Genomic DNA, 18511 nt, shown 5'->3' with positions numbered 1-18511 from the left:
AGATAACTTCCCATTGCCTCATATTGATGTTCTTGTTGACAGTACTGCTCAATCCAAAGTGTTCTCTTTCATGGATGGTTTCTCTGGTTATAATCAGATTCGAATGTCTCCTGAAGATAGAGAAAAGACGTCTTTCATCACTCCGTGGGGAATGTTCTGTTATAAAGTGATGCCGTTTGGCTTGATAAATGCTGGCGCTACCTATCAAAGGGGTATGACCACTCTGTTTCATGATATGATTCACAAAGAGATTGAAATATATGTTGATGATATGATTGTGAAGTCAAGTGATGAAGAGCAGCACGTTGTGTATCTGAAAAAGATGTTTGAAAGATTAAGAAAGTACAAGCTGCGGTTGAATCCCAACAAGTGCACATTCGGTGTACGATCTGGAAAGTTGCTAGGCTTCATTGTCAGCCAGAGAGGCTTTGAAGTTGATCCTGACAAAGTCCGAGCCATCAGAGAGATGCCAGCCCCTCAAACTGAAAAACAAGTCAGAGGTTTCCTCGGACGTCTGAATTATATTTCAAGATTCATATCTCATATGACTACTACTTGTGGTCCAATTTTCAAATTACTCAGAAAGAATCAGCCTGTTGTATGGAATGATGAATGTCAGGAAGCTTTTGATAGCATTAAAGAATACCTATTGGAACCACCTATCCTTGTCCCGCCAGTGGAAGGAATGCCCTTGATTATGTATCTGTCAGTGTTAGACGATTCAGTGGGCTGTGTTCTCGGTCAGCAAGATGAGACTGGTAAGAAAGAGCATGCTATCTACTATCTGAGCAAGAAGTTCACCGACTGTGAGACTCGGTATACAATGCTTGAAAAGACCTGTTGTGCTTTAGCTTGGGCTGCCAAACGCCTGCGTCATTATATGGTGAATCATACAACTTGGTTGATATCCCGAATGGATCCAATCAAGTACATCTTTGAGAAGCCTGCTGTTACTGGAAAGATTGCACGTTGGCAGATGTTGTTGTCTGAATATGATATTGTGTACAAAGCTCAGAAAGCAATCAAAGGAAGTATCCTTGCTAAACATCTTGCTTGTCAGCCTCTTGATGATTACCAGCCGATTAAGTTTGATTTCCCTGATTAAGAGATCATGTATCTGAAAGCAAAAGACTGTGAAGAGCCACTGATCAATGAAGGGCCAGACCCCAATAGCAAATGGGGGTTGGTGTTTGATGGTGCTGTTAATGCTTATGGTAAAGGAATTGGAGCCATCATTGTAACTCCACAGGGGCACCACATTCCTTTCACTGCTCGAATAACTTTTGAATGCACAAACAACATAGCTGAATATGAAGCATGCATCTTGGGCATTGAAGAAGCCCTCAATCTGAGAATTAAACACCTTGACATCTATGGAGATTCTGCGCTTGTTATTAATCAGATAAAGGGTGAATGGGATACTCATCATGAGAAGCTGATCCCTTACCGTGACTATGCAAGACGTCTGTTGACATACTTTACCAAGGTTGAGTTGCACCATATCCCTCGGGATGAAAATCAGACGGCTGACGCTCTTGCTACTTTGTCTTCCATGTTTCGTGTCAATCACTGGAATGACGTGCCCGTAATCAAAGTACAACGTCTTGATAGACCCGCTCATGTGTTTACTATTGAAACTATGCCAGATCAAGCTGATGAGGTTGTGAATGATAAAAAGCCTTGGTATTACAACATCAAGCAATTCTTGCAGAATCGTGAATATCCATCTGGTGCTTCCAACAGGGATAAAAAGACCTTGAGACGATGGGCTAGCAAGTTCCTTCTGGACGGAGAAATTCTATACAAGAGGAATTATGACATGGTCTTGTTGAGATGTGTTGACAAACAAGAAGCTGAGAAATTGATGCATGATGTACGTGACGGTACCTTTGGGACCCATGCTTTGGGTCACACCATGTCAAGAAAACTGTTAAGAGCCGGCTATTACTGGATAACCATGGAGCGGGACTGCCACAAACATGCTAAGAGATGTCACAAATGTCAAGTTTATGCTGACAAGAATCATGTGCCTCCACATGCTCTCAATGTTATATCTTCCCCATGGCCTTTCTCTATGTGGGGCATTGACATGATCGGAAGAATTGAACCAAAAGCTTCCAACGGACATCGTTTCATTCTAGTGACAATTGACTATTTCACCAAGTGGGTTGAAGCTGCTTCCTATGCAAATGTGACCAAGCAAGTGGTTGTCAAGTTCATCAAGAATAACATCATCTGTCGATATGGTGTTCCCAACAAGATCATCACTGACAATGGTTCCAATCTGAACAATAGTATGATGCAAGCTTTATGTGAAGAATTCAAAATTGAACATCACAACTCTTCTCCTTATAGACCTCAGATGAATGGTGCAGTTGAGGCCGCTAACAAGAACATCAAGAAGAATGTTCAGAAGATGGTCACTACTTACAAAGACTGGCATGAAATGCTACCTTTCGCCTTGCATGGTTACCGTACTACAGTGCGCAGCTCAACCGGGGCAACTCCTTTCTCTCTTGTATATGGCATGGAAGCAGTTCTCCCTCTGGAAGTAGAGATTCCATCTCTTCGAGTAATCATGGAAGCAAAATTAACTGAGGCTGAATGGTGTCAAAGTCGGTATGATCAATTGAATTTGATTGAAGAGAAACGTATGGATGCTATGGCTCATGGACAGTTGTATCAAGTGCGAATGAAGAATGCTTTTGACAAGAAAGTCCGACCTCGAGAATTCAAGGAAGGCGAACTTGTATTGAAAAGAAGGATAAGCCAGCAACCCGACCCAAGGGGCAAGTGGACACCTAACTACAAAGGTCCTTATGTTGTCAAGAAGGCTTTCTCTGGTAGTGCTTTGATTCTTACACACATGGATGGTGTTGAGCTTCCAAATCCTGTCAATGCCGATATAGTCAAGAAATACTTTGTCTAGAAAGAAAAGAACAGCGTGGTAGGTCGAAAACCCGAAAGGGCGGCCTAGGCAAGAATGCGCTTCCCGGTGGATCGAAAACCCGAAAGGGCGATCCAGGCAAAAGTTAGGGACAAAAAAAATGAATATGAAAAAGCTCGCTGAGATTGTACGCAACTCAGGCAAGAATGAGCGCCTCGATGAGCCGAAAACCCGAAAGGGCGGTTCATGCAAAAATGAGGTTGACAATAAAAGACAAGTAACTATATCTGGCAAATCACCATCACCCTTGGGGCATCTGCAACTGTCAACGATCGTCTTCATCAGAGGCTTCTGTACTTGTGAATTCAAAATTTCTATGAAATGTAGCGGTCATCGTGTTCAATGTATCACCAACCAATAAAATTACCATTTTCCAAGCTTTGTAAATCCGTGAAGTTACGCCTTCGGCTGACTCTCACTCTTCTACATCAATTTGAGCCAGTGCTTTTGTTTGAAACTCTATTTTCTTTCTACTTTCAATGTTATGTACAAAGTATTTCTTTCTATTTGATTATGTCAATGTCTGAAACAAACATCTTTGAAAATTGAAAAATCTTTTTCTGTCTATTTTGAAAGCAAACCTGAGCAATAAGGTACATTTTAATGAAACATGCATGAATGAATGAGTGTCAATGTCTATTTCAATACATGTTACAAGCAGGTTACTCCCCAGGATGATCTGTGGTCAATGGCAAGGATGAAAAAACAGAATGAAAATGAAAAATTGAAGAAAAAATGATGAAAGTGAAAAGCTCGCTAAGTTGAAAACCCGAAAGGGCGGCTTAGGCAAAAATGAGCACCCCGCTGATTGACAACCTATGAAGGCAATTCAGGCAAAAATGGGGCAATAAAAAGAATATTACTCCCCGGTGAATCGAAAACCCGAAAGGGCGGTTCAGGCAAAAATGGGGTATGGAAATGAAAAATGAAAAGAATATAAAAGCATTGACCACAGATGCGAACATCCAATGTTTACCCAGCACTGACACGCCTAGCAACGGCGACCTGTATTCAAGAACCTTCCAAGGGTCCCTCCTTTACAAGCTTTATTGCCCCCAGCCATGGTTTCGATACGTCTTTCAATGACGGTCTCTCCAAAGAGGTTTTTCCCCTGTGAATATGTTGCAGCACGAGCCACTACGTGCCCAAACTTCAAATGTTTTATCTGCCTTTGTGAAACTCCTTTGCCAAATTACAAACCAATCATGCATTTCAAGCATTCATACATGCATAATCATGCATTTTATGTGCTCATAACATCCAATAATCTTGTTATACCATACATACATGCTGCATTTCCAATTTCAACTTTCAATCCAACTCAGTTCCCAATTTCAACTCAATCCAACTGTCAACTGTCAAATTCAATTTCAATTTCAATTCCAATTCCAATGTCAAATTCAATTCAATTTCAACTGTCAAATTCGATGCAATCTCAACTTTCTAATCTCAATTCCCAAATCATGTCAACTGTCAAATTCAAAGCAATTTCAATTCCAATTTCAATGTCAATCTCCAATCAAGTGCCAGGTTCGATCCAAAAAAAGAACCACTTGTACCTGCTTATATACCTATGCTTCCGGACAAACAACAAGTTCAATCCAGAGAACAGTTTGCACCCAGCTTATGCTTTGTTATCGGTCAAACGGCAAGTTCGATCTAGAAGAACAGTTTGCACCTTCCCACATGACGTGGTGATAATCCAACAAGCAAGTTCGATCCAAAGAACAGTTTGTATCTACCCTTCTGTCTATGTCTCCAGCCAAACGGCCAGTTCAATCCAAAGAACAGTTTGTGTCTGCCTATCTGTTTGTATTTTCAATCAAGTGTCAAGTTCGATCCAAAGAACAGCTCGTATCTGCCTATATGTCTATGTTTCCGGTCAAGTGCCAAGTTCGATCCCAAGGACAGCTTGCACCTATCTCTTGTTTTGTATTCCTTGGTCAAGTGACTAGTTCGATCCAAAGAACAACTGGTACCTTATTTTCTATTCCCTGGTTTGTCTACCTTGTCAATGTCCACCTAAATCCCCAGTGACATGACAGGTTCCATAGACTCCAGTTGTTTATCTTGCATTCATAATCAAAGTATTGCATGACATTCATATCCTTGAAACTCTAAAAGCGTATTTTTATGTCCAAAAGCAGTACAAATGTTAATATTTAAGTATCTTCGTCCCGTCAACTCTAAGACTTCGTCTCTTGAATCTCCGGACAAAGAAACTTAAATAGGGGCAGCTGTTATACCCTAATTTTGGACCTAAAAATACGAACTCATTTCTTCTTATCTTGCATTTCAAGTCATTTGATATGTCTCTGATCAATTGCATCTTTCTCTGCATTCTATTTTCAATGTTATTTGCAAAATTTACAGCAAGGGTATTTTAGTCATTTCCTATGTCAAATTTCTCTCAGTCTTTCAAAATTTTGTTTGAGTCCTTTCAAGCAGTGTGAATAAGTCTCTGTTTCATTCTATGTCAAAATCCATTTCAAAAATTGTATGTGAAGTCATTTTGAGTCAGTTTTGCCCCTAGGGGCATTTTAGTCTTTTCAAGTGTCAAAGCTCTGTTCAAATCTTAAAAATTGCCTCTGAGTCTGTCAAGTTGGTTTAAATAAACTTTTGTTTCAATTTCTTGTTAAAAATCCATTTTAAAATTTGTGTCTGAGTCATTTTCAGTCGTTTTAGCCCTAGGGGCATTTTGGTCATTTCACACGAAATTTCGGCAGAGAGAGGTTACTTTAAAGTACCTCATTTAGGCCATTGGTTCGTTTTAGTCCGTTTTGTCAATTTTAGTCGTTTCACTTTACGTTATTTTCATTTTACCAAGTTTTAACCAATTTTATTTTTAATTACAGTTTGGTCCCTGAAAGTCGTGTTATTTGCATTTTAGTCCTCTTCTTAGTCTCAAATATTTTTTAGTCTTTCTTTTCGAAATTTCTTGTTTTTTTCTAAGTCTTTTAAAAATTTACAGATTTTTTTTTTTTTGCAGATTAGCCCTTTAGTTTTAAGAATTTGCAGAATAGTCCTCAAAGTCCAAACAGGTCCTTTTTAGTCCAAAACACGTGGCAGCTTGCCACTGGCTCCCAAGCACACATGGCAGCCTATATAAGGAGCCATCTCATCAATCCACAGTGGCCACACCCTTTCAATACACGCCAACTCACAAACACAATCACAATCTCTCTCCAAAATCACAAAGATCAAACACACAAAAATTTCCAGAAAACTCATCAAGAACATATGAACTTCAAACCCTAACCGTATCAATCTTCATCAAAATTCCACAAAACCATCACAATTCAACCTCAATTCTCCACTGATTCTCACAAAATCCACGAATTCAACACGAATTTCACAGAAACTTAGTCAAAATCGTTCCAATTTCGAAGAGAGAGTTTGTTCGATTTGCATCGGTTCTCAGTGATTTTCTGAGAAAATCTCATCATCGAACCTTCTTCCCTGCAATTCGAGCTCAAATTCACTATCGAAGTAGCAAATCTGAACGATCACAGAGACGAATAGTGAGAAGAAGAGGGATCGAAGTGAATCAGTACCGGTTCGAGCAAATTCACAGAGACGAAGCGAGAGAAGAAGAATACGAAGCTTTTCACCGATTTATTTTCGGTGAAAACACGAAGATCCAGAAACTCACCGTCCACAGAAGAACACGAGGCCTTTCCGTCGTAGTTCATCTCCGTTCTCCGAACAAATAGAGGTAAATCTCTTCTTCTTCTTCTCTAAGTCTCAAAAAGTTCAAAACCGAATCAAAGAATTCTAGATCTACTCCAATCCAAGCTTCTCCTCTAAAAAGTAATGTCAAAATCGTAAAGAGAAAGAAGAGACGAACTCAACGATATAAGAAAACTTAGAAAACCACTCCAGTACGGTGGCGCCGCCGGCAAACCACCGTACCGGTGCCGTTGAGTTCATCAGAGAAGAACATCAGAGGAGGCGAAAGAATTGCAGAGCTTCTCTCTCTAGAGAAGCTTAGAGAGAGAAGGAGAGGTATGGAATGAAGTCCAAACCGGTTTATGTCCTTTTATAGGACGTAAACCAAGCCGGTTCTTGTGAACCAGGCCGGTTTGGCTTCGGTTCATCCTCTCTTCACCTTTTGACCGTCTGATTCGTTGGTTTGACACGTGTATGCCTAGGATTTTTTGCTTCCATGCACCTGAGCCCCTTTACCATGTGCTGCATACTCTCAACCCTTGGATCTAGGGTTTTGATGGAGTTGGATCAATCCAACGCCTCTATGGCGTCTGGATAGTCCAAGATCCATCAGTATCTTGGGCTTGGGCCTTTTCTTGCAGATTCTGTGACTTTCCAATATTTTTTTGCTATTTCTAACACTGCCTTTTGATAATTGCACCCCTGCTTGTCCAAATTTGTTTACAAAAAATCCTAAAAAATTGTTCTATGTGTTCTTGATATTTTTCTTAACATTTTGGTGACATTTTTTGTGCTAAAATTTGAGAAAAGTATTTGAAGCATTTTTTTCCTTATTTTTGTTAGAATTAGTAATTTTCTTGCACTTTTTAGTCCAAAAAACCTTTAAAAAATTCCAAAGAAATTCATGAGTGTTTCTTGATAATTTTGTGACCTTTTAGTGTTAATTTTACATAATAAAAATTGGTAAAAGATAATGTGGTGATTCTCTTACTATTTTTTGTGATATCTTGTGCTAAAAATGAATGAAAATTTGCTTGATTTCAATCCCAATTGCTTGATGAATATTGGTGACCTATACCACTTGATTTCATGGAGTTTTAGCTGCTGTTTGTGTTTGATATTGTTGCATAATTGTGAATCTTGCTAGGTTGCTTAGTTTATAAGTCACTTGTGTAAATAAATAATGATAATGTGCTTAAGTTTGCTTCTAAAAAGTCAAGTTAGTCATGTGGCCTTAATTCCCATTCCAAAATTTGATTCCAAACCTTTAAAAATGTGTTGGAGTGTGAGAATTATAGGTCACATGAGTCTTGCACTTTATGAACAAATTTTAGTCACGTTTGCACTCATTTTGCCTTTATTTTGGTTTGTTTCCATCCTTTATGTTATAGTGTCTTTCTTGCTTTATTTCTTTTGATATTGCCATGTGTTACTAACCATTTCATTTCATGTCTCATATTCATCATAAGCATTCACACTTCATCTTCCTCTCCATCTTATTTCTTGCACTTTAAGTCTCAATTTCATGCAAAAATTAGAATGTAAAAGATTTAGGAGTTCTTGTAATATTTTACTTTCATGCAATTTAAATTTCTTGCAAGACCATAGAATGTAATTAGGGCATGATGTAATAAGGACAATGGACTCTAATGATGTACACCGACACAAGCACCGACACATGCACACACTTCACTTTAGGTATATAGCTAGAATATGCATGTTTAGATGTATGTCTAGGATTGTATGTTTAGATGAATGTTTAGGCTTTATACTTAGAAAAATCAATTTTCCAAATAAAAAATATGAATAACATCACTCAAACATTTTCCTAATAAACCTTGGGATCAAAATCCCATTGTAATTTTCCCTTTTATTTTCTTAATCAAATTTCAATGAACTTTAATCATACTTTGACTTTCTTTTGCAAATAACTAATTCCACCTCACAATTTCTAAATCTCATGCCCTTGAGGCCTCTTTCTATTCTTCAAACTCCAATTTTCAAACTTAAAATCAACCAACAAAAACAAAAACATTTTTGGAAGAGAACTACGGTGGATTTGATCCCTTAAACGGGTACGTAGGCAAGGAACAAAATTCCTTCAATTCAACTAAAATAAAAATCCAAAAACATTCTTCTCCCTCCAATTCTTCACTTAGAATAACTCTTAGGTTTAAATAAACACTTTCAAATAGCATTTAAAAATAGAGCGCGCGCGTAGAAATTAAAGACGGTTCCTATAGGATACTATAGTCGTTATGGGTGCCTAACACCTTCCCGTAGCGGAAACAACTCCTGGACCTCGATTCTCAAAGGGTTTTGCTTACTTTTTCCCTTCCCAAGAAAAAATAAGATATCACCGGTTTAAAAGGTTCAAACGTAATCAATGTTTGACACCCGAAAACCAAGATAAAACACTTGCAAGTGTGCATCATGATTTCAGCTTGAGCTAAAGCCTTACGACTCAAAGCATCCGCTACAACATTGGCCTTTCCTGGATGGTATTTCAAATCGAAGTCAAAATATTTTAGGAACTCCATCCAACGTCTTTGTCTCATATTTAAATCTCTTTGATCAAACAAGTATTTCAGACTCTTGTGATCACTGAATAATTCAAATTGCGCTCCATACAAGTGGTGCCTCCATATCTTCAAAACAAAAACTATGGCCGCCAATTCTAAATTATGAGTGGGATAGTTTTCTTCATGCATCTTGAGTTGTCTAGATGCATAGGCTATCACATTGTTTTCATGCAAAAGTACTCCGCCGAGTCCTTTAGACGATGCATCACAAAACACAATGTATTTCTTCTCCGGGTCTGGAATAGTTAAAACTGGTGCTTGAGTCGATTTCTTCTCACATTCGTCATCCCACACAAAGGGTACATCTTTTCTTGTGAGTCGTGTTAAAGGCAAAGCAATTTGGGAAAACTTTATGATGAATCGTCGGTAATAACCAGCTAATCCCAAAAAGCTTCGAACCTCAGAAACATTCTTCGGTCTTGTCCAATTTTGAACAGCTTCCACTTTCGACTGATCAACTGCCACACCTCCCTGAGAAATAACATGACCCAGAAACCTGACTTCTGACAACCAGAATTCACACTTACTGAACTTTGCATACAGTTGCTTCTCCCGAAGAATATCCAACACAATCCTCAAATGCTGAGCATGTTCCTGCAGATTTTTAGAATAAACCAATATGTCATCAATAAAGATAATGACGAATTGATCTAGATATGGCTGAAAAATCCGGTTCATATAATCCATGAAAACTGCTGGAGCATTAGTTACACCGAATGGCATGACTACAAATTCATAGTGTCCGTAACGCGTCCTGAAAGCCGTTTTAGACACATCTGAGAATTTGATACGTATTTGATGATAACCCGATCTATGATCAATTTTCGAGAAAACTGATGCCCCCTTAAGTTGATCAAGTAAGTCATCAATTCTCGGCAGAGGATACTTGTTCTTGATAGTTACCTTATTAAGCTGATGGTAATCAATACACAGCCTCATGCTACCGTCTTTCTTCTTAACCAACAATATCAGTGCACCCCAAGGAGACACACTAGGCATGATGAAATGCTTCTGAATAAGTTCTTCCAGTTGGGTTTTCAATTCTTTTAGTTCCAAGGGCGATATTCTATAAGGCGCTACCAACACTGGTTCCGCTCCTGGAATCAAATCAATTGAAAATTCAATCTCCCTTTCTGGTGGTAAACTTGTGATGTCGGCCGGAAAAACATCCAAATACTCACTGACATTTGGAATATCACTGGGGCTTACATCGGACTCTGAATACACAGTGAGCATAACATAAAAACCCTTGTCCTGAGCACAAATAAATTGAACCATCTGGTACGCGTGCTTAAGCAGTTCTGACAAGGCCACTCCTTCACCATATTACTAGTGGGCATGTAAATACTCTTCTCTGCACACCCTATGTATACATGATTTACTAACAACCAGTCCATACTTAATATCACATCAAGTTGCTTCATAGGGAGGCATACTAGGTGTATGTAGTATGTCTTACTAGACACAGTAATAGGACAATTCTCTCAAATATAGTTCGCTACAATTCCTCCAACACATTGAAAAGAAATGAAAGAACATGATGCTCCACAATCAAATAAAACTTTAACAAGATTCTGGCCAAGAAAGCACATACCACCAATCAAGTCCTCATTAGCATGGGCCTTCTTTCTGTCTAGTGAATACACCCTGCCCCTGCTCATTGTTGTATCCCCGTCCTTGCCTTTGTTCCTCCTGTTTGGACAATTTGCCACAAAGTGTCCCGACTGTCCACAAGCAAAGCAAGAGTCAGTACCTTGTTTGCATTCACCAGAATGGGCTTTTCCGCATTTCCTGCATGTTGTGGTAGGTTTGAAAAGACTAGTCTGCTTCCCCTTCTGAGGAGACCCCTTTGGCTTTAATTTCTCATGGTTCCTATCAACAAAATTGCCTCTCCTTCTATCAAAAGACGTGGTACCTTCTTTGACAGCTTTGTCAAAACCTCTTTCAGCTTCCAGACTATTATGCACCATCTCATCAAAGCTTGTCAACCTCTGCTGACTAACCACGACATAGAGTTCTCCTCTTAAAGCATCCCTATACTGATTCATCTTCCACAGCTCATTACCTGCATACTCATTGTGAGTAGAGTAATGAGACAACTCTTCAAACTTCTTGGTGAAATCTGTCACCGACATACTGCCCTGCTTCAAGTGAAGAAATTCCTACTCCTTACGGACTTTGTATGTCACTGAAAGATACTTATCTAGCATTACTTGTTTGAAGTTATCCCAGTTTATCTCCATGACACTAGTTACCATGCGACGTCGAGCAGTCTCCCACTAATCTTCTACTGGGCCACAGAATTGATTAGTTGCAAAAATCACCTTATCTTGCTTAGAACAATCAGGCATACGGAAAATCTTTTCCATATGCTTAATCCACCTCCTTGCGTCCTGTGGTTCACCACGACCATCAAATTCTGAAGGATGATTCCGATTGTACTCTCGGAAAGCTAGATTTCCAACAACTGGAGGTGGTGGATGTTGTTGATGCACTCCCGGACCTTGTTGCATTGTTGCAGCCCACTGTTGTTGAGATTGAGCATTCTGCTGAATCTGCTGCTGCATCAAATGCATCATCTGTTGATTCTGTTGCATCATTTTCGCCCACATATTCGCATCAAGGTTAACATTCTCCTCCACATTCTGATTAACTCTTGGCCAGCCTCGTCCTCTCCGTGCTCCGGACATTCTCGCTCTAACTGTCATATTTAAGTCAAAGTGATCAATTTCAACCAAATATAACAATGAGGATAACATCCTAAACTCAAAAAGAACAACTACTTGGATTGTAATCTTAATGACCTAGGGCATGATCTGAAACGACCTGCTCTGATACGAAATTGTAACGCCCACTTTGAAAATGTCTAGAATATTCAAAATTTCGTTAAACTGATATTGGATACATTAATTTTACAATACAGAAACGACTTTAAGTCGAGAATTTAGATACATCGACATCCAAAGCTTCTATATTACATTATTACACACAAAGTTGTCATACGAAGTCTAGTACAAAGTTCACCAAAGTACAACTCATAATATAACATATGCATCTCTTAATTCAACATTAAAGAGGTTCCATGCAAGAACAATCATTCCAAAGCTTTTTCTTTACCTTTTCCTCGAGAAACCTGTGAACCTGAATAAATAATGAGAGGAGTGAGACATAATGTCTTAGTGAGTTCTTCCTATTTCCTAGGCTAGTGATAACTTTGGGGAAAACCTACGGTTACCACGTGCCTATTTTACAACCGATTGGTTGATTATACGTGTGTGAGCTTATTACATACTTAAACGACCGAGTGGGGTACTAGGTTGCTTCTTTGCATCTATATTCAAATCATGTCCTAACATAAATTTGCTTGCAATATCATTTCATACATAACATAATAGTGTGTAACAAACAATTATCTGAGTTCATTTTACGGATTGTTCCGGGTGGAGTAACCCCGAAGACAAATCCCATACATATCCGAAAATACCTAGCTAAGGCAATCGGACTCCCTCAGTGCCGAGGGGTCCCCCTTAAAGAGCTTATCCCATTTCCATAAGGAAACCCCTCGCATCCCTCGAGTGTGGATAACGAGAGCCGCTACATCTACATCATTTCATACATATGCAAGCAATTATCGTAATCATATATAATACGTCAAAGTTGTGTTTCCTACATTCATTCTCAACCATTAGGTCGAGGCTCTAATCTTTCCATACATACTTAGTTCCACTACCCTTCCATAAACAGACTGTTCCTTCCAATATACTTCATTAAAGCTAGGGTTTATGTGCTATTCATACCAAGCAGTTTCCCTTCATATTAAAGGTTGTTTAGGGTTGCAATTCATATGTTCATGTGTTGAGGCTATACACTTGGTTAAAGAAAGTTTTAAAGATGAACTCAAGTAGTATGATGATGTCCCAACAAGTTACTCGAATCAACAATAGCAAAAGCATGCGTATTGGTTACAAATAGTGAAAAGTCCAGAATTTTTCCCGACAGATTTGCTATCAGCGAAAGGAAAATTTTGCTTTGCTGCTATTTTCGCTAATGGCGTAGCTTGCTGGAGTTTTCTGGGAAATTTCGCTAATGGCGTAAAAAGTTAGCCATTAGCGAGTTTCTTGAGCTCCAAGTGCAGAATTTCGATTTGGCATGATATCGCCTCAAACATGAATCTGTTTTTAACCCTAAACATCCAGAAGACAAAACATCATGGAAATTGCAAGGAACAGCATGAATAACACACAAACAATGAACAAACCTTAGCTTAAATTATGGGTAAAATACATAAACCTCTCAAGAATCAAACCAATTTAATTTTTTGCCAAGAATACACCCATGGGGTAGGAACTATAACTAGGAACTCACCTTATGGAACTTTGAGTTGAGCTCAAGTCTTTCTCTACGCCAAAAACCTAGATTCTCTACTCTTGATATTGAAAGATAACAAGATGGAGTTACTTGTTCCTATGTACACAAAGCTTACTTGATCTCTTGCTTTGAAAACTTTGAACAAAGATGGTGCAAAGAAGGAAAAAGTGAACCGATTCTTAGAGAGAGGAGAGAGCACTATTCTTAGTTCTAACCTAGTGAGAGAAAGTGAGGGAAATAATGAATATTTTGGCACTAAAATCCTTATATACTACTCAAGCTCAATTGACAAAAACGCCCTTATCTTAATACACGCACAATACATCGTTAACAGATAATACGTCGCTACATATTAAGCGGGATATTACAGAATGCTTAATTACCCCATTAATCTCATGATCCCAATTAAATCATGAAGTATGCAATTTTCAACAGAGGGATAAAAAGCAAAAAAGGACACAAACAATTCAACACAAAAAAAATATTAAACATAATTCAGCACAAAAGATTATTTTAGTTTCTAAAAAAATACGAATAACATAGGTATAGACTAATATTCACCAAAAACAAAAAACAAGAGATTATTAATGAAATATTAATTTCCTCAGAAAAAGCAAGAGATTTCGTGATCTCACGATCTTCCTCCCGGTCCTAACATTCAGTTCTACAATTGAATGCAGGACAGATTGAAAGAACCATGATTGGTACCATACAAAGCAAGATAGCCATAACTGTTAGCCATTGCGTTAGAGTCATATTTTCAGCCCAGTGCTCCTGAATCAAATATGAATTGTGGGTTAGAAAAAAGATAACCAAAAATTTAATTTTTTAAGCTCCAATAAAATCCGAATCACACTTAACATCAGTTAACGAAACAATTAAACACAAAATCATGTCTAAAATAAATAGAGTTTAAACCATCTAATAAAAGTTACTGACAGTGTGATAGATATATACATGCTTGTCATATCGATGAATTGTATTTACAACCATACACACACAAAAGAGCCTTCAACAAGTTTCTTTTACCAGCACTCAACATATATTTTTTACCACACCATATGTACCTTAAGTCTCATTGTGATTCACATAAAACTAAAAAGTGACAGATTGCAAACCCACATGAATTATATTCCATAGCGCTATGACATTTATTTTTAGATATAATGTTTGCTTGTGAAATTTTGTTGCCTATTAACTAAACATTTATTTTTAGATATAATGTTTGCTTGTGAAATTTTGTTGCCTATTAACTAAATATGAATATTTGAGTCTTTGTTGAATTTGTGCAAAACCATATATTGTGATTAACTGTTACTTACAGGATGGCGAAAGTCTACCACGAGCTCAACATTCTCCTCGCTTTCCAGAATCTGCCAGAATGAATAAAGGTCATATAAAATTCCATACATCAAGGAGGGATAATGAAAAAATATAAATGTTTTACCATTTTAATATTTTCACATGTAACATCTTTAACAACAAGATTTCTAAGCTCCTCTCGATGATTGACGCAGTACTGCATCTGCCTCCTCATTTTAGGTCTACAACAAACATTTCACAATAATGGATGTCAAAATAGAAAATTGTAACACCCTCAATTCTTTTGCAATAAATAATTATAAGAATTTAAAAATTAGTCTTCTATACTTCATTAGTCAAGATGGATTTTTTGTATTTTTTTTTATGTTTCAAAAGAATAAAAATATGTAGAAATATCTAATTAGCCAAAGTTAGAATTCAAACCATTATCGTAGTCTATAGTTTATAGTTATGTATAAGAAGAATATCGCTAACATTAAATATAGCAACTAACATGTATTGGATAAAAAAAATGTTATTTAAGGTCTAATATTTTATATTAAAAAATATATACTAATGATTATGCATTAAGGAGAGGAATAAATAAATAAATTGTGAAATTTATTATAGGGTGAGAAGTTAAGGAGTTAGATAGACACTCATAGAAGGAAATCAAGGAGATGTCCATACTTAAAAAAATTCTGTCAAAATTTCTGTGTATATGTCAATTGGGTCTTGACAAAAACAAACTATATATAAACAATTTCGGAGGTCATATTGTGTTTACCTAAACTTGTCATTTAAACTCTTCACAGCCGCGTCTTCAGTTTTTCCTCCAGAACAATTCTTGATAAAAGCTGCATCTTCAGATTTTCCTCCAGAACAATTCTTGATAAAACTTTCTTGAATACGTTCCAGGAAAGCAAAGGGAACCTCAACTCCAACTGATTCTACAGCTACCACACAGTAAGCTACGAAAACATATTTTGAGTCAGTTCTAGACTATAGAAACATAAAAACAAACATTACCATTAAAAAAAAAATCTACAATCAATCTAACAATAAAACAATATCGAATTCACCATTTACATTTGGTAATACATTATACTATGAACTACCAATTTTTTTCTTTATATATCAACTTTTAAATAGCTCCATAAAAAGAAACTTCCATTTTATAAACAAATAAGTTTCTTACTAAAATTTTAAATGGTGTTCTTTACGCTTATAAGTAATGGAACAACTAGAGACATCATATTGAAGGTGTGTGTGACAATGACACACAGAAAACTTTGTAATATTCAGCCATGTTAGTGTATGAACCACTTACGCGACAAGATCATTGACACGTGTTGGTATGGGCTTGAGACCTGAGAGTGTGCCTCTCCTTCAGGTCTCAAGTTCGATTATCTCCAGTATCAATTTAAGTAGACTAATTTAGCTTCTTCAAAAAAAGATCATTGACACATGTGGTTATGTTCAGTCACATTCACTTCTCTTTTATCAAAAATCTAACCAATTCAATTCGATTCTAATGACATATATGTATTACTTCATATTACGCTTTTTACATCAAATCAATTCGATCTTGAAAATTAATCTCACAAAATCAAATCAAGCAACGTTGAATACAAATTCTAACCTCCTTCAACATTTTTCATATCATTTTACAATGCACATTCAAATCAAATTCGTAACAATTACCAAACATTCAAATCACAAAAAAAAAAAAAAAAACAAATCAACCAAAAAAAGAGTTTAGAGACTAACAAACATTAAAATCAAAATAAATAAATAAATGAAAAAAAAGGGTTTAGAAAGTTACTCAATCCACTGTGTGTGAGGTAGTTAAAAGTATGCCCATTTCCATGATAAGAGATTTTGTTGTTCGAGGACGGTAGGCTCTTGAGACACCATACTGCAACATCACCGAAGTTGCCGGTGTAACTATGATTCTGGTAATCTGTCAAAATTACACTCCCACGTGCTACAGCGCTGTACAACAATGATCTTTGTTCCATTTTGTTAGAGAGAGAGAGAGTTTTAGAGAGTGGATGTTGTGAAGAAGATGAAGGAATGAAGGAACGTACTGAAAAGACGGACAACCAATTAAAATGAAATTAACAACAAAGAAGAGAGATTCCTAAATATTCTGTAACAGCCTCTCCCTCTCTTCAAAAATCTATTTACGTCGTGACAACTCAAAGAAAAAGAACTACTTTATTGGAAATTAATCTTGACTAATTTAATTATAATTCCTCTATTTCATTTATTTAATGACATATTGACTATGTTTTTTACGTGTTCACTTTGTTTTTAGATGGAAAGAACAACTAATAAGTGCATAGCCTATAAAATAGCATTTTTAGTTTGTGTTGGTGACTTTGAAAAACCATTAAAAACTTAGTAATGTTATCAGGTTATTAGCAACCCTAGTTTATAGGCTACCCACTATTTTAGCAACTACAGTTTATGCCTTTTAGTTCAAAATTTCTTAGCAACCAAGAGTTATAAATGCCTTTGATGAGAGAAACAAAATATATGTATATACTTTTGCTATCAAAGGTTTCTTTAATCTTATTTTACACTTCCAGTTTAATCAGGGTTTGTGTTTATGCAACTGATTCATTGGTTGCATTCAGCATCTACACATTGGTTCCGTTTGTTTACATCTCTTGCTGATTTGAACCTGTTTTATTACAAACAGATTGATTGATGAGCCGTTGCAGACGGTAGCGTATGTGAAAGGGTTAGCAAAGCAAAAGAGAAGAACAGTGAAATAAATAGCAGGAATAGAATTCTCCTTCGAGGGGAGCACCTCCTAAACTATGAAAATGATAAATGATTCTTTATTGATATTCTGTCACTGTTTATTACATTCCATACATATAGGAAAAAAGCTAGTACTCAATACAGAAATGATTGGTACTATGACAGCTGTTGACAGTGACTCATTGATCTTATCCTCTTAGCTAAAGAGGTGTTATCTTTCTAGACTCTTCTTTACTTAGTGGGCCTTGGTACTTCATAATCATTCATCCATTTGGGCCTTAGCTTGTTTCTCTTTGCACGCCCCTTAGGGATAGTCTCCTTCTGGCTCTCATTTTCCTCACTGCTTTGAGTTCCACTCATGTCTCCTAAGTTCATAACATCCCATTCCCCATCAACAGGCACCTTGTCCTCAAGGTGTAGGTTAGGGAAAGCTTTGGTCATCTCAGAGACTGTTTCCCAAGTGGAATCTTCAGGAAAAGTGTTTGACCATTGCACTAAGACCTTTGGAGGAGCTGGGGGTTCATTTTTCCAATCCAGGATTGCTATAGGGCGAGGCGGTGCTGGAGGAGAGTCTGTAGGTAAAAGAGGAGTGCCATCCGTTGTGCCATAAAAGGGTTTAAGCTGAGAAGCATGAAACACAGGATGAATCTTACTGACAGTTGGGAGTTGAAGTTTGAATGCGACTTCACCGATTTTCTGGATTATTTGAAAAGGGCCAAAAAATCGTTTTGAGAGTTTGTTGTTTCGATTTCCAGACACAGAAGTTTGGCGGTAAGGTCTCAGCTTGACCAGAACCATATCTCCCACTTTGAATGGGTGAGGTAGTCGCTTCTTATCAGCATACAACTTCATTGCAGTTTGCGCCTTCTCT

At 37.3% G+C, this 18511-nt stretch overlaps 1 protein-coding gene across 1 annotated transcript; it reads right to left on the bottom strand.

The window, feature by feature from the left end:
• Positions 1 to 14060: 14060 nt before the first annotated feature.
• LOC146916172 (vesicle-associated membrane protein 722-like) lies at positions 14061 to 16968 on the bottom strand. Its single transcript, XM_085718328.1, has 5 exons — positions 16694 to 16968; positions 15656 to 15839; positions 15014 to 15110; positions 14889 to 14939; positions 14061 to 14340 (listed from the first exon to the last, which is right to left on the bottom strand). The coding sequence occupies exons 1-5, from the start codon at positions 16887 to 16889 to the stop codon at positions 14218 to 14220; spliced, it is 651 nt and encodes a 216-aa protein (XP_085574454.1). The 5' UTR covers positions 16890 to 16968; the 3' UTR covers positions 14061 to 14217.
• Positions 16969 to 18511: the final 1543 nt, after the last annotated feature.

This window comes from Medicago sativa, chromosome 6 (assembly GCF_051527215.1).
Source record: "Medicago sativa cultivar Bolivia chromosome 6, Bolivia_mono, whole genome shotgun sequence".
Lineage (NCBI taxonomy): Eukaryota > Viridiplantae > Streptophyta > Magnoliopsida > Fabales > Fabaceae > Medicago > Medicago sativa.
This window is presented reverse-complemented; position numbering and strand designations above follow the sequence as displayed.